The sequence below is a fragment of the Sarcophilus harrisii genome, chromosome 2 (genome assembly GCF_902635505.1).
Source record: "Sarcophilus harrisii chromosome 2, mSarHar1.11, whole genome shotgun sequence".
Classification (NCBI taxonomy): Eukaryota; Metazoa; Chordata; class Mammalia; order Dasyuromorphia; family Dasyuridae; genus Sarcophilus; species Sarcophilus harrisii.
In genome coordinates, this window is record NC_045427.1 from 358146357 (window position 1) to 358163364 (window position 17008).

Here is a 17008-nt window from a genome sequence, read left to right on the forward strand (position 1 = left end):
AACAGTTATTTGCATTTATAGTTTTGCCTATCTATTACATCCCAGGATTTTAATCTTGAAGAAAGATCATGGAAATTATCTTGTTTAGAGCTTCCTCTTCTTAAAAATCAGGAAAATGAAGCCCAGTAAGGTTATGAAATTTGCTCAATGTCACACAGACAGTAAGTTGTAGAATTACAATTTAAGCCTAAATCCTGACTCCAAATTGAAAGAACTTTATATGGGGCACCTAGGTGGCGCAGTGGATAGAATAGCAGCTCTGAGGTCAGGAGGACCTGAGTTCAAATGTGATCTCAGACACTTAACCCTTCCTGGCTGTGTGACCTTGGACAAGTCACTTGACCCCAATTGCCTCAGCAACAACAACAAAGTAATCTTTATATGAAATCATGGTGTTTCCCAAAGAGATAATCCTCAAGTACCTAAAACAATTTTAGTTTTTAAGAGATCAATGTTATGAAAACACACAAATGCATAGGGTGAAACAACTTGGAAAAGTAGAATTATGAAGGCTGTGGCTGAACTGGGTCTGTATCCCAAGTTATCCTGATTATGTATTTCCATAAAAGGGGGAAATGGACTCAAACATGCAAAAATGTAACAGCTCTCTTTGCAGTAGTAGCAAGAAAGTGAAAATTGAGCACATATCCAATAATTGGGGAATGGCTGAATAAGTTATGGTATGTGAATGTAATAGAATATTATTGTTCTATATGATGAGCAGACTGATTTCAGATAAGCCTGGAAAGACTTACAGGAACTGATGTTGAGTGAAGTGAGCATTGTATATATTAATAGCTAACATTATATGATGATCAACTATGACAGACTTTTTTCAACAATGTAGTGATCCAAGACAATTCCGATAGACTTGGGATGGAAAATGCCATCCACATACACAGAGAGAATTATGGAGTCTGAATGTGGATTGAAGCATAGTCTTGTTGCTTTTTCATTTGTTTGCATTTTCTTCCTCATGGTTTTTCCCTTTTTGATCTGCTTTTTCTTGAACAATATGACAAATATGTAAATATGTTTAGAAGGATTGTACAGGATTAACCTGTTTCAAATTTCTTCCTGCCTTGAGAAAGGAGGGAACAAAGGAGAAAAAATTTGGAACACAAAATCTTAGAAAAATGAATGTTGAAAACTCTATATGTATTGGGAAAAATAAAATGTTATCAAGAAAAAAGAAAAGGCTGTTGGGAGATGGAAGGGACTTTAGATATTATCTAGTCCAAACTTTTCATTTTAAAGAAAAGAGAGGTCTTTAACAGGAATAGAAAAGAAAGCTTAAAAAATATTTACAGTCAAGAGATAACTGATAGGACTTGGCAATTAGATTTTAAAGATGAAAGAAATGAAAGTCAGATGGTGCTGGAAAAAGACATTCCAGCAATGGCTGAACCACAGAAATGTCAGCAAGTAGCACAGGTTTCAGGGAGAAACAATATAGATGTATATTATTTAGATAGCTTGATAATTTCCCCATTTGTATGCAAGTACATATTGAGTGTCCACCACCTGAAAAACTGTGGTAAGCTTTATGGGACTATAATATCCTAAAACTGGGTGAGAAACTGAAATCCACTATCTTTTATAGTTCACTTCAAAGCAACCATTTTGCATAAGAGATATAAACTATAAATTTCACAGTGCATCAGCTTTCCCTCTCTAGTTCTTTCTAATAGATGGTTTATATGAAATAAGCGTAAAACAAAGATTCACAAAAAGTAAATATGGAGGGCTTGAAGAGAACATATTATGCTTTAGATGAACTCAAAAAAGCAGGAGCAGATTTGATGTCAGACTTTGTTAAAAGAAAATATGAAAAACTACGTTATACTTAAAAGCCTCATGGACAATGAAATAAAAATATTTAACATGTACCAAATTCCGTAACTACATAGTTAAAGGAAAAAATAAAATTACAGGAAGAAATCGAGATAGCAATACTGTAATAGGGCTGTACTATACCCTGACCAGGACCAATTAAATAAATAAAAAAGAAATAAATAGGGACTTGAATAGAATTTGAGAAAAGTTTAGCTATTATAATTCTTTGGTGATTAATAAATGGGAATAGAAAGAAATACACATTCTATGACTGTCACTTACAAAAATTTTCTACGAGGCATAAAAACCCTCATAGAGAAATGCAAAAGAGCAGAAACATTATATATACTCTCACACTATTATTCCCTTTATATCATAATCAATATGTTGCCAAGTCTTGCCAGCTTTACCTTTGTAACATACTAATATTGAATCCCCCCACTACCCCACCAAGGGCAGTGAAGTGGTGTAGTGATAGAGCACTAGGTTTGGAATCAAGACCACATATTCCTAAATTCAAATCTGGCCCAGACACTCTCTGTTTGGCTCTGAGCAAGTCATTTAAACCTGTTTGTTATCTGCAAAATGAGTTAGAGTAAAAAAATAAGATCTTTATCCAAAAATAGAGTCAGCTACAATTTAAATAAATGAACAATCACAAAAGTACGCCCCCATTTTCTCCTCTGATATCGCCACCACTCTAATACAGGTAAATCAATTAGTGTAAAGAGAATGACTGCCTAGGGAAGGAACTAAGCCCAGTTGAAGTTGTGTGACATAAATCTGATGTGCACTTAAGGATATGGTTTGTGACTTTTTCCAACTTCATTCAGCAGCACATGTGAAGCAGTGAAAATGATGGATGCTGGAAGTGATCCAAAAGTAAGGCTTGGTAGAACATAGCTGATGATACCATATGGGTGATACAATAAAAGAAACTTGAAACAGGCATTATAGAATTGAACTGCCTCACCAAGGTATCAAGAAAGGGAGGGGAAGAAAGTCTAGTTAGTGCAGGGGCTGACAGCATGGAAAAGAACTAAGAGATGGAAGGATTGAAGGCCATGTTGTTAATGAAAAACTGTCTGATGTTGCAAAATAGATGTGGAATAGCAACAGTTTGTATTCATAGTGTTGGCAAGATCATGATGTATAACTAGCTTTGTATTCATAGAGTGTTGGCAAGATCATGAGTATAACTAGCTTTGCATATGGCTGAGTTACCATGAAGTTATTAGTGTGTTTGAGGAGGACAGCAGTTAGGAGGAAAGACTAAGTCAGGCACTATACTCAATGAATAAAGAATAGAATGCTCTACAAGATGCAAACAGCAGCTAGAAAAATTACCACTGGGTAGTTTTCATGTTTTCTCTAAAAAGAGAAGAGATAACTAAGTGACGGTAGAAGGAAAGTCTGGAAGTAGCAATTGGGAGCAAGGAGTATTCCAATTGTCTTACCTTGATCAGTGAGTTAGGGACAAGTAGTAAAAATATTTGGTTTTGTATCTCAGCACCTAGCATAGTGCCTGATAATTAATACTTGATATATGATCTATCAATATCTGCTGGCAGAAGTTTGAGAAACTAAGATTACCTCAACATACATAAAAGGTTAGAGAATTTTGGATTGGAATTATTCTAACCCCTCATTTTTTGACCTGTATCTTAGGGTCTGAAATCATTTTTAGAGACCTTTCCTTGGACTGAGCAAAATATGCCATATAACAACTGAGGAACACTAACATGTTACTGATTCTTTAAAGTCAATGTGAAATGGCTTGAAAAGACTGATAATGAAGCAAATCTTTTGCTTCTCATCAGACAGGAGGTAGGTTAGAAGTACACATTTTCAATCATGATCAACATATGGATTCTGTTTGAGCATTAGAGGCTGAATGGGAAGTGATATTAATGTTTAAAAAATAAAACATTTTTTGAAAGACAGGATCATGATAATTATGTTTTTGTTAAAGATCCAACTTCAAAAATTTAGAACCAATTAGTATTTTTCCATATAATCAATAATCATACATTAAGCTACTGTTACGTATAAAATACTGGACCAGACCCAGGAAGAACATAAAAGATGATTAAGAGAAGTCCTTGCTTTTTTAAAAGTTGCCAAAGACCTCTTTTCTACAATGAGGTGCTTCAAGGCAATTCCAATTCACTTGTGATAGAAAGAAACATCTGCATCCAGAGAACTATGGAGACTGAATGTGGATCAAAGGATAGTGTTTTTTCACTTTTGTTGTCTGTTTGATACCTGTTTCTTTTCTTTCTTTCTTTCTTCCTTGAAAAGGATCTTTTCCCTTTTTGATCTAAGTTTTCTTGTGCAGCATGACAAATATGGAAATATGTTTAGAAGAATTGCACATGTTTAACTTATATTGGATTGTTTGCTATCGAGGGGAGAGAGAAGGTGGGGAGGGAAGAAAAAAAAATGGAACACCAGGTTGTACAAAGGTGAATGTTGAAAACTATCTTTGCATGCCTTTGGAAAAATAAAAAGCTATTTAAAAAATTGCCAAAGACAAACAACAAAGATGAAAAACTTTATTTTTGATAACTTAAATCTCTTGAGTTTCAGCCATCACTGAAAAGTAGAATGGGCATTATTCACACTATTTTATACAAATTATATTTTAATCTATTTTACTCAATTTTGCTGTTATCCATTTATTTAAAGAAATTGATAGCTTTTATTTTCTTATCATCTTCAATTCTGAACATATCCTTCTATATTCCCCCGTCAAGAGAGCCTTCTATATAATAAAAAAAAGGGGGTGGGGGGAAAGCAATTTAGCAAAACTAATTTAACAACCATACACTAACCAACTTCAATATTATATGTAATGTTCTAACCTTCTTGTTTTTACCTCTGTAGGAATAGAAATGGAGAAGGTAAAACTTATTCTTCTCTTCTCTCAAAGCTTGATCATTACAATTATTCAGTCTTCAAATTTGCTTCTTTTTTTCTGTTTAATTTGCTGTCGTTAGATATATTATTTTTCTGATTCTATTTTCTTTGCATCCATTCATTCATATATCTTCCCAAATAGCATATTTATGATTTCTTACATTACAGCAATTAGTTACAACAATATTATAATACATTCATGTAATTTGGCTTGTTTAGTTATTCCCCAAATTATGGGCATCTACATACAGTCAAGTCTTTCTTGAAGCTGCTATGAATATTTTGATTAATATGGAATTTTCTTTCCACCTGTGGCCTTAATATTTAACCCTAACAATAGAATCCCTAGGTCAAAGAGTATAGACAATTTTGTTTACTTTTTAAAAAGCATAATTCCAAATTGCTTTACAAAGTTCTAAGAACAGTTCATAGCTCCACCAAAATTATGCCTGTCATTTCACAACTCTTCCAACATCAATTCTGCCTATCTCTGGTCATCATTGTCAATTTGCTGGGCATGAAGAAAAACATCAAGTTTGTTTTGATTTGTATTTCTCTCAGTGATCTGATAATTCTTTTGGGAACTATTCCTATTCCTTGACCACTTATATGCTGGGGACCAGTTATTAGTTTTATCTGTGCTGATTTCCTATATGTTTGAATAAAAGACTTATTTAAAATATTTTGATGAAAATATTTTTCCAACAATTATCAGCTTTTAAAATCCTAGCTCATTTGTCATTTAAGTGTTTCAATTTCCTTTCAAATCATCCTGTAAAATATTATTTTATCTTTTGTGATCAATCTATCCTTTATTTGGTTAAGAAATTTTCCACTACTTTTGTTTAAAAAATATACTCAATCACATTTTCTTCTACTTTCTTTTAATAAGATGTTTGAAATTAAAGGGTATATATCTATTTTGAACATACTGTGCTTTATGGTATGATATCCTAGTCTAAACCAGGATTTCTTAATCTGGTGTTAGTACTTATTTTTTAAAAAAGTATTTTGATAGCTATTTTAATATAATTGATTTCTTTAAATAATACTGTGTATTTTTTTATGCATATTTAAAAACAATGTTTTCGGAGGGCCAAAAGAATCTAAATTTACTTTCTGCCAAACTGATGTCCAGTTTGCCCAGAAGTCCCCTCCCACCCCCGCAAAAAAAAGTTTTCAAACCTGTTAGAGAAATTAAGATAGGTAGTTTATCTATTCTTTAGAAAAATTTTAAAAATATTTTTATTTTTGCCATCTAGGGAAGGGGGTAATGGGAATAGAGGGGAAAAATTACAAGGTTCTGTAAGGGTGAATGTTAAAATTATCCATGTATATATTTTGAAAATAAAAAACTTTAATTAAAAAAAAATTCTATTTAAATTTTTGAATTCCATACCTCTCCCCAGATGGTAAGCAAGTAGATATAGTATACATTGTGCAATTATGGGAGACATTTCCATATTAGTCAATTTGTACAAGATGACAAGTAGAGGGGAAAAAAATAAAGTGAAAAATAGCATGCTTCATACTGTATTCAATCAATATCATTTCTTTTACTAAAGTCAGATAGTATGCTTTAGCATTTGTCCTTTGGGATTGTCTTTGAACATTATATTGCTGAAAATACTTAAATTGTGCAGTTGACCAATTATGCAATATTTCTATTACTATGTAAATATTCTCTTGGTTCTGTGCACTTCACTATGCATCACTTTATATAAATCTTTCTCCTGAGATGGAGAGTATGCTCCCTCTTTAGTTTTTTGAGATTGTCTTGGATCACTGTGTTGTTGCTGAAAAAAGCTAAGTCATTAACAGTACATAATTGAACAATATTGTTATTGCATATAATGTAATCCTGGTAGCATTCACTTCACTATATATCACCAGTTCATGTATGTCAGTCCAGGTTTTTCTAAAATCATTCTGCTAGTCATTTCTTAACAGCTCAATAATATTCCATTACAATCACATACCGCAGCTTGTTTACCCATTCCTTAATGGATATATAATATCCCTTTGATTTCCAATTCTTAGCTACCACAGAAAGAGCTGCTATAAATATTTTTGTACAAATAGGTTCTTTTCCCTTTTTTGGATGTCTTTGGTATATAGACCTGTATATCAAAGGGTATGCACATTTTTTTTAGTCTTTGGGGCACAGACCCAAATTACTCTCCAGAATGGATGAATTAGTTTCACAACTCCACCAATAGTGCATTAATGTCTCAAGTTTTCCCATATCCCTTCCAAAACATCCCTACCCAACATTTTCCTTTTTTTTTTTTTTATCGTTAGCCACAATCTCATAGTTGTTTTAAATGGGCACTTCTCTGATCAATAGTGATTTGGAGCACTTTTTCATATAACTATAGATAACTCTGATTTCTTTGAAAACTGCCTATTCATATCCTTCAACCATTTATCAATAGCAAAATGGCTTGTATTCTTATAAATTTGACTTGGTTCTCTATATGCTTGAGAAATGAGGCTTTTATGAGAAATACCTGTTGCAAATCCCCCCCCCCCCCCTCCAATTTTCTGTCTTTCCTTATAATTTTAGTTACATTGCTCATTTGTGCAAAAAAACTTATTACTTTAATCAAAATTATTTTATATTTTGTTATGCTCTCTATACCTCTCTTTTAGTCCTAAACATTTCCCTTATTCATAAATCTGACAAACTATTTCATGTTCTTTTAAACTTATGGTATCACCCTTTAAGTGTAAATCATTTACCCATTTTGACTTTATCTTGATACACAGTGTAAAAAGTTGATTTCTCTCATCGTGTTTCCAATTTTCCAATTAATTTTTGTCAAATGATGATTTTTATTACAAAAACTTGGACTTTTAAAAAATAATTTACTATAATGTAAATTTGTACTTAATCTATTGTACTCAATTCACCACTCAATTTCTTAGCAGCCAGATTGTTTTGATAATGACTGCTTTATAATATAGTTTGAGGTCTTGTGTGGCTAGACCATCTTCTTTCCCATTGACTCCCTTGATATAAACTCCCGTTTTATTCTTTTAAGAATTTTGTCATAGCTCTATAAAATAATTTTTTGATAGTTTGATTGGTTTGGCATTGAATAAGTAGATTAACAGGTAAAATTTCAATTTTATCATACTGGTTCAGACAACCCATGGGCAATTTATATTTTCCCAATTCTTTAGATCTGACTTATTTGTGTGAAAAGTATTTTGTAACTGTACTCATACAGTTATGAGTACAGTTACAAAATACTTTTTTGTAGACTCTCAAAGTACTTGGGAGTTATTTCAGATTCCAATTATTTCAAATGGAATTTATCTCTTGCTGTTGGACTTTGTTGATTATATACAGAAATGTTGATAATTTATGTAGGTTTATTTTGTATCCTGCAACTTTGCTAAAGTTGTTAATTATTTCAAGTAGTTTTTAAGTCCATTCTTCAGGATTTTCTAAGTATGGCATCATGTCATCTGCAAGGATTGATAAGTTTTCTTTCCTCAATGCCTATTCTAATGCCTTTCATTTCTTCTTCTTTTCTTATTGCTACAGCTAACATTTCTAATGCCTTTTATTTTCTTATTGCTACAGCTAACATTTCTACTTAATATTAATATATGTGATAATGGCCATCCTGATAATGCTTGCTGACAAATTTAGATAAATATTACTCATCATTTTAAGGCAAGCTCCATTAATTCAAATGCTCTCTAGGGGTGATAGATGCTCTATTTTGTAAAGATTTTTTCCTTTATCTATTGAGATAATTGCATGATTTCTGTTGGTTTTGTTATTGCTGTGGTCAGTTTTTGTTGAGTTTTCTTAATACTGAACAATCCCTGCATTTCTGGTATAAATACTACCTAGTCATAGTGTATTATGCTGGTGATAAATTGCTGTAATCTGTTTTCTAATATTTTAAGATTTTCGCATCAATATTCATTAGGGAAATTGGTCTAGAATTTTCTTTCTCTGTTTTGGCTCTTTCTGGTTTGGGTGTCAGCATTGTTATTTGAATCATGAAAGGAATTTGCTAGGATTCTTCACCTATTTTTCCAAGTAGTTTATATAGGAAACTATATAACTGTTTTTTAAGAACATTTCATAGAATTTGTTTGTGAATCCATCTGGTCCTGGGGATTATTTCTTAAGGAATTCACTGATGACTAATATAATTTCTTTTTCAAATTAACTATTTGTTTCCTCTCTTCCCTCATAAAACCAGTTTCTAGTTTACTTTCACTTTTATTCTTCTCTCCTTTGATTTTCAGGATTTCCAATTTGGTTTAATTGGAGATTTTTAATTTGTTCTTTTTCTAATTTTTTGGCTGCATGTCCAATTCATTGATCTGCTTTTTCTTTTTCTTTTTTTTTTTTAAACTGGTATAAGATATAAAGATTTAAAGATATAAGTTTTCACCTAAGTAATTGCTTTGGTTTCATTCCATAAATTTTATTATGTTGTCTCATTGCTGTCATTTTCATTAATGAAATTAACTGATTGTTTCTATGATTTATTTTTTAACTTGCTTGCTTTTTAGGATTAGAAGATTTAATTTCCATTTAAATTTTAATCTATCCTTTCCTTATCAAAATAATTTTTATTGCACTGTAATCTGAAAAGGATGCATTTTACTATTTCTGCTTTTCTGCATTTGGTTGTGGGATTTTTAATCCTCATAAATGATCAATTTTTTGCGCCAAGCACTGCTAAGAAAAAAAAGGTATATTCCTTTCTCTTTCCATATAATTTTCTCCAGAGCGCCATCACATCTAACTTTTCCAGAATTTTATTCACCTCTTTAATTAATTAAACACTTTTTGGTTAGATTTAGCTAGTTCTAAGAAGGGAAAGGGAAAGGTGAGGAACCCCCAGTAGTAAGTACAGTTTTATTATCTATTTACTTTTGTAACACATTCAACTCTCCTTCAAAAATTACTTGCTGTACTATTCAGTGCATAAATGTTTAGTATTGATAAGACTTTACTATCTCTGGAACCTTTCAACAAAATATAGTTTCCTACTTTAATCTTTTTTTTTTTTTTTTGGATAAGATCTAGTTTTGCTTTTGCTTTGTCTGAGAGATCATGACTGCTACCCTTGCTTTCTTTGCTTTAGTTGAAGCATAATAAATTCTATTCCAGTCTCTTACATTGTGTATAATTCCCTCTATTTCATGTGTTTCTTGTAAATAACATATTGTAGGAATCTGGTTTTTAACCCATTTTGCTATCTTTTTCCATATTATGGGTAAGTTCATCCTATTTACATTTATAGTTATAATTATTTCCTTCCATGCTATCTTTTGCTTTTTATTCCATCTCTCTCTTACCCCACCCCCTTCCCTCTTAACAAATGCTTTACTTCTGATCACCACTTTTCTCAGCATACCTTTCCTTTTGTCAGTTCCCCTTCTATTATCTTTGTCCTTTTTTACTTCCTTATAGCTAAAATATATTCCTATCTCCAAGTGAGGGTATATTTTTCCTTCTTTGAGCCAATTTAGATGAGAGTAAAGTTTAAGTTTTATCCAACCCATTCCCTTATCTTTCCCTTGAGAAGCTTTTTCATGTTTCTTTTATGTAAGATAATTTATTCCCATTCAACTTCCCCCCCTCCTTCTGGGATGATTTTTTTCTCCCCCCCCCCCCCCCTTTTTTGTTTTTTTGATACTATGGGTATCATCCCATAGACCTTATATGTGTAACATCTACATATACTAATTGCTTCTTATAGTAATCAAGTTCTTAAGATTTACAAATATTATCTTGACATATAGAAATACAAGTAATTTAACTTTTTTGAACTTATATTTTCTCTTGTTTACCTTTTTATGTTTCACTTGAATATTCTATTTGGAGGTCAAATATTTTTATTCAGCTCTGATCTTTTGATAAGCAATGCTTGAAATTCCTCTTATTTCATTAAATATTGTTTTCCCTGAAAGATTATATTTAATTTTTCTGGGTAGATGATTCTTAGTTATAATCTTAACTCCTTTGTCTTTCAATATATCATATTCCAAGCCTTCTGGTTTTTTAATATGGAAGTTACTAAATTCTGTATAATCCTGACTGTATCACCATGATATTTGAATTATTCTTGTTTGTTTGTTTTTGGCTGTTTGTAATATTTTCCAGAATTTGGCTATGATAGTCCTGAAAGTTTTCATTTTGGGATCTCTTTCAGGAGAATCGTGGCTTTCAGGTGGTTCAATAATTCTTAAATTATCTCTCCTGGATCTATTTTGTAGGTCAGTTTTTCTAATGAAAATTTCATATTTTCTTCTATTTTTTTACTTTTTGGATTTTTTTTTTTTATATTCTTGATGTCTCATACATTCATTAATTTTCATTTGTTCAATTCTATTTTTAAGGTGTTATTATCTTCAATGAGCTTGTATACTTCCATTTCCATTTGGCCAATTCTATTTTTTAGGGACTTATTTTCCTTGGTAAATCTTTGTATGTCTTTTTCCATGCTATTAATTCTTTTTTTCATGATTCTCTTGCATTACTCTCATTTCTTTCTCCAAATTTTCTTCTACTTCTCTAATTTGCATTTTAAAATCCTTTTAAAGCTCTTCTAGGAATTCTTTTTGAGAGTGAGGTCAAATTATATTTTTCTTTGAGGCTTTACATGTATACATTTTGACACTATTATCCTCTTTTAAAGCTTATACCTTCATCCCTATTACCTTAGCAACTTTCTATAGTCAAGCTCTTTTTTTTGGCTCATTTTTTCTGTTTCCCCCTCCTCATGTTTTGGTGAGTTGGTGTTTTTATGTGAGAGTCAAGATCTAGTCTTCCATTGTCCCAAGAGCTTTTTGTGTTGGAGCTCTTGGGTTTTACTGCTGATTTTTACTGAACTTCAGGGCTTACCTATTTACTTTTTCTGAAGGTTTCCTTTCTGGCTTGTACTGGGGGAATGGAGCCTCCCTCTTGGCCTCTTATTGGTACAGAGTTTAACTGCTAACCTGCACCCCCGCATGGGTGGGGTTTCACTCCTGGTGAGCAATGTGGCTTATGCTGGGATGGGTACTGTGCTACATGGGCTGTTAACTTGCCTAAGAATCTACTAGTGCAGGAGGTGGGGCCTTGCTCTGCACTGCCTCAGGACCAGAGCCCTACAATTGGCCCCATGATGTAATACTGGCTGCTGCAGCTGGTCTTGGATCTTGTTCCTCTCCTACCCCAGTGAGACAGACTTTTCCTGTAAGGCTGATAAGTCACTTCTTCCTTGCTCCTAGACCAATTCTGAGATGGTTTTCCAGTTGTTTGGAGGGGGATTTGAAAGGACTTTAAAGAGTTTCTTCCTCATTCCACCATTTTGGCACTGGAAGAATACTTAATCTGTTCTACTAATCTATTTTTCTGTTTTTAACTCATATCAAACAGTTTTGATGATTATTGCTTTATAATATAATCTGAGGCAATTAAGCTCCAAAGTAGGAATTCTGAAAATCAAACAAGATGGAAAATCAAAAACAAACAAAAAACCCAACCCAATTGTACGAAGACTAGAAAGCTGTATAAAACAAAAAACAAAAAACCCAGCATGGATTCAAGATGGTAGAAAACAGGCAAGAACTCATCTGAATTTTCCTCCAAACCCTTTGAATAATACCTTAAAATAAATTCTAGAATGGCAGAACTCACAAAACCAAACCAAACCAAACCCAAAACAAAAAAACAAGATGAACCTCTTAGCTCACAGACACTAAAGAGATTAGCCAACTAGTCAGGAGATTACAGGGGTCCTTTTGCTGGCCCTCGGGGAAGCACTGTTGAATTGGACTTGGCATTAGCTGTATATAGGTGTCTATCAGTACACCAGAGCTTAAGATCATAGAGGAACAGATATCCTGGTCACAATTCTAATTCACAAACCAGTGCACAGTAACACATCTCTCCTTAGAGCATACTACCTTGGAAGAACTGAATGATAAGAGAACTTTAAAAAGTCAACTAAAAAATTAAGTGAAAAAATAACTTCAAAGTAAAAAGAGGTAAGATAAATCTATGAATCATCATCACTGTTTTTGAATATTACCAATAAAACCCAGCATGAATATAAAGTGGATTTATACTGAAAACCCTCCTCCCTCCCCCACAGAATTGTATAGAATACGAGTCTACCTACCAAGGTATACCTATACTAATACATAGCTACACTATATTTATATAGTTCTTATACTACAAGAATTACATGAATACAAAGACAAAACACTCTTTACAAAAATAAAAGACAAACCTGCAACTGGAGGAGTATTTAATGCTAATATAAAAGCCAAACCAATATAATAAAAAATTGCAATATTAACAAATTGGTATATTTATTCAGGGCCCATACCAACCATATATTAAAGGATTACTTAATGGAAGTAGAAAAAAATAATGAAATTAATTTGGATCGGGGCTCTTTACCATTTGTGCATCACGGGCCCTTTTCATAATCTGGCGAAATCTACAGATTTCTTCTCAGAATGATTTTGAAAGCAAAAAATAAAACACTGAGGATTATAAAGGAAATCAGTTATACTGAAATACTAGTATCAAAATATTAAAGTTAATGGACTTCATGTTAGGTACCCCTGACCTAGAGGAACAAAAGGTCAAGAATCTCAAGGAAAATTATGAAAAAAAGTTAGAAAGGGTACCAGTTCTCAGACTATATATTACTACAAAGTAGTAATCATCTAATTCCTTAATGCTGGTTAAAAAAGAGAGGGTGGAGAGTTAAGAAAAAGAGAATGGAACAGATGAGATATACAGTATATAGTAGCAAATGAACCTAGTGCCTATTGTTCAATAAACCCAAAGACCCCAGCTCCCAGGATTACAAGCTCATTATATGACAAAAACACTGGGAAAACTGGAAAGTAGTCAGGCACAAATTAGTTTTAGACTCTCAATGAGCTCTTTAGACAAGATCTTAACCTCTGATTTTTAAACTTTTCTTTAAAAATCTATTTTTGGATAACTATTTCAATATCATTTATTTCATTTGCAATCCTATGTATTTCATGTATTTAAAAATATTGTGAGAAGAGGTAACAAAGGTTCCACCAGACTGCCAAAGTGGTCCATGGCTGTCAGGAGTGAGGGTGTGTGTATGTGGGTAACGGGAGTCGGGGAAAAAGTTAAGTATCCCTGATTTAGATCACACTTCACATAAGATAGCTCCAAATATATATATGACTTTAAATATAAATCACATCATAAAGCACATCATAAAGTGACACACAGCAACAAGAAAAAAATTCAAATTTCAGATTTATGAACAAGGAAACAGATCACAAGTTTTGGAGAGAATTTAGATTATATAAAACTATAAAGATTTTACACAAACAAAACCAATGCACCTAAATTAGAATGGAAAGAGTTAACTGAGAAAAAAATCTTTCTAACAAGTTTCTTCCATTCTAAGATATTCCATATATCCATTCTAAGTACTTAGTATTAAGTACATTCTTAGTACCATAAAGTACTAAAATCTATTAAAATATAATCTTAACTATAATATTTCTGTTCATATAAAATTATGTTATATAATAAATATTTAAATATCACACAAATATTTATAAGAAATATAATATAATTAGATAAATGAAAATTAAAAGTAATTCTGAGGTTCTACTTCACATTAGATTGGCAAAGTTGTCATAAAAGGAAAATGACAAATGTTAAAGGGGCTGTGAGAAAAACACCCATTAATAAACTTTTGATTACATTGTGAACTGTTTCAACAATTTAAAGCAATTTGAAATTTGGCATACTCTTTGACCCAATTATTTAGGCCTAAATAATGATGAGGAACAGGGTGATGTTGAGGACAAATAGCATTTAGATATTTATTAGATATCAAATTAAGGTTTGCAAAGCATTTTACATGTATTAACTTATCTGATACTCTCAAAAAGCCAAGGAGGTAGATAATATTATTATCCCCATTTTGCAGAGAGGTAAAACTGAGGCAATAGAGATTGTCCAACGTCAAGCAATTAGCGAGTTTTTGAGGCCAATTTTGAATTTGTCTTCCTGACTCTTTTAAGTCCAATACTATGCCATCTAGCTGTTTTAAAAAGATCAAAAGGAATCATATGTACAAAATGGTTGAACAGATAATGTCATGTAAATGTAATAGATTAATATTTACTATAAGAAAAGATGAAAGGGACTAACTGGATGCTTTAAAACCATGTTTAAGATTTCTAGGAAAAAGGCAAAAATTGGAATACATGAATTGGAGTACATAAGTACTCTTTCCTTCACTTCATCTACAAACTTCTTGATCTCACTTCATCTCTCCAACTCTTCCTTTACTCCAGTCTCTGATAAATCAGGTAACCTTTCTTAAAAGGTCCATACAGCTGCCCTTGATTCTATCTCTTCTCATTTCATTCTAACCCTGCTTCCATCTTCAATCTCTCTCATCTACTGGTTCTTTCCTAGATGCCTACAAACAAGTCTTAAAAAATCTTTACTAGACCCTACTATTCTCCCTCAAGCTATCATTCCTTTCTTGCTTTCTCCTACAAACTCCTAGAAAAAGCTATTTAAATTTGTTGCCTCTTGTTTCCCTTTAATTCTTTGCAATCTGACTTCTGACCTCACTGTTAATCAAGACTGTTCTCTTCAAGTTACCAATAATTTAAAATAAAATGATATACACGTGTGTGTGTGTGTGTGTGTGTGTATATATAGCTTATTACATCACTCCCAGCCCCCACTCAAATAATTTAATTGCTAGTTCTGATAAGTTTTCTCTCAAATCTTTGTCTTTCTTAACTTCTCGGCAGAATGACACTGTGGAGCATCCTCTTCTCTTGGGTACTGTCTTTGCTGGGATTTCTTGACATTGCTTTCTCCAACTTCTCTTCCTACTTGCCAGGTCACTCACTCTCAGTCTCTTTTGCTGGTTCTTTAGCTATGCCACACCCTATAACTAAGGATGTATTCCTAAGGACTCTCTTTGGAGTCTTTTTCTCTATGTACACATTCTGTCTTTGTGACCTCATTAGTACCCATATAAATGATTTATAATTCATTTTTTTCTTCTTTCCTCCCTCTTCCTCTGTCTTTGTCTCTCTCTTTCTCTCTCCCCATCCATCCATCCATCTATCCATCACCTATCTATGCTTCTCTTTCCTGAGACTGAACTACTTACTGGGTATTTTAAAATGTATATCCCAAAGATATCTAAACTCAATATGTTCAAAATAAAACTCATCCCCACCAAAATATATTTCTTCCATTCTATCAAGTTTACAAGCTTAGAATTGCCCTAAACACTTAACTCTCCCTCACGCCATATATCCATTCAGTTGCCAAAATTTCCCTTTTCTATCTCCCTAACATCTTTCATATCCATTTCTTTCTTGGCAATCACATGATCAACTCTATTAGTTCAGACTCTCATCATCTCTCATCTGAACTACTTTTTAGCCTTCTATTTTCCTGGCCCTATGTCTTTTCCTATTTTAACACATCTTTCCCACACAGTGATTCCCCTTAAAGTTCAGGTCTGACTCAAACACAGTGGCTCCAACCTGTCTCTTAGATAAAATCTAAATTCCTCTGTCTGACTTTTAATGCCATTAATAACTTGATCTCAACTTATTTTTCCAGACTCATTATGTGTCATCTATTTCCTATGATTTTTTTTGGTTTAGCCTAGCTGGTGGTCTTGTTGTCCCTTGTCTCTGTACTTTTGCACTGGCTGTTTCTATGCCTAGAATACCTTCTACCTCATCTTTAAGCCATACAATCCCTTCCTCCAAATCTCAGCTTAAGCACTATTTTCTTCTACATGAAATCTTTTCAAATTCTCCAACTCTCTACCCTAAACAATCTTGTATTTATTTGCATACATACTTTATGTACATGTTGTCTGCCCCCAGATTGCTTCATTTTTGTAGTTGTGCATCCAATGCCAAGCATAGTGTTTGGCACATAGTCGATAATTAATAAAGGCTTGATGATTAATTGTCCTTTCCTTGCTTCTTTTTCTTCCTCTGTAAAATGAGGATAATCATAACCATGGTACTTTGACTAAAATGCATGTTCCTTCATGACTCTTTTCAACAATAAGGTGATTCAGGCCATTTTCAATAGACTTGGATGGAAAGAGCCATCTGGATTCAGAGAGATGACCATAGGGACTGAGTGTGAATCACAACATAATATTTTCATTTCTTTATTTGCTTGGTTTTTTCTCTTGTGTTTTTTCCTCTTTCAGATTTTTCTTGT

The 17008-nt window shown here is 32.7% G+C and overlaps 1 protein-coding gene across 10 annotated transcripts in view; it reads right to left on the reverse strand.

The window, feature by feature from the left end:
- Positions 1-17008, reverse strand: part of PPP2R5C (protein phosphatase 2 regulatory subunit B'gamma) — a 204500-nt gene that overhangs the window by 147309 nt on the left and 40183 nt on the right. Inside the window, exon 1 of one of the 10 annotated variants that reach the window (XM_031953237.1) lies at positions 15549-15689. The exons of the other annotated variants lie outside the window; for them this stretch is intronic. Coding sequence (XP_031809097.1) covers positions 15549-15618 — 70 coding nt within the window. The 5' untranslated portion in view covers positions 15619-15689. Of the gene's footprint in view, positions 1-15548; positions 15690-17008 lie in introns of those variants that run through there. 10 annotated transcript variants of the gene reach the window in all.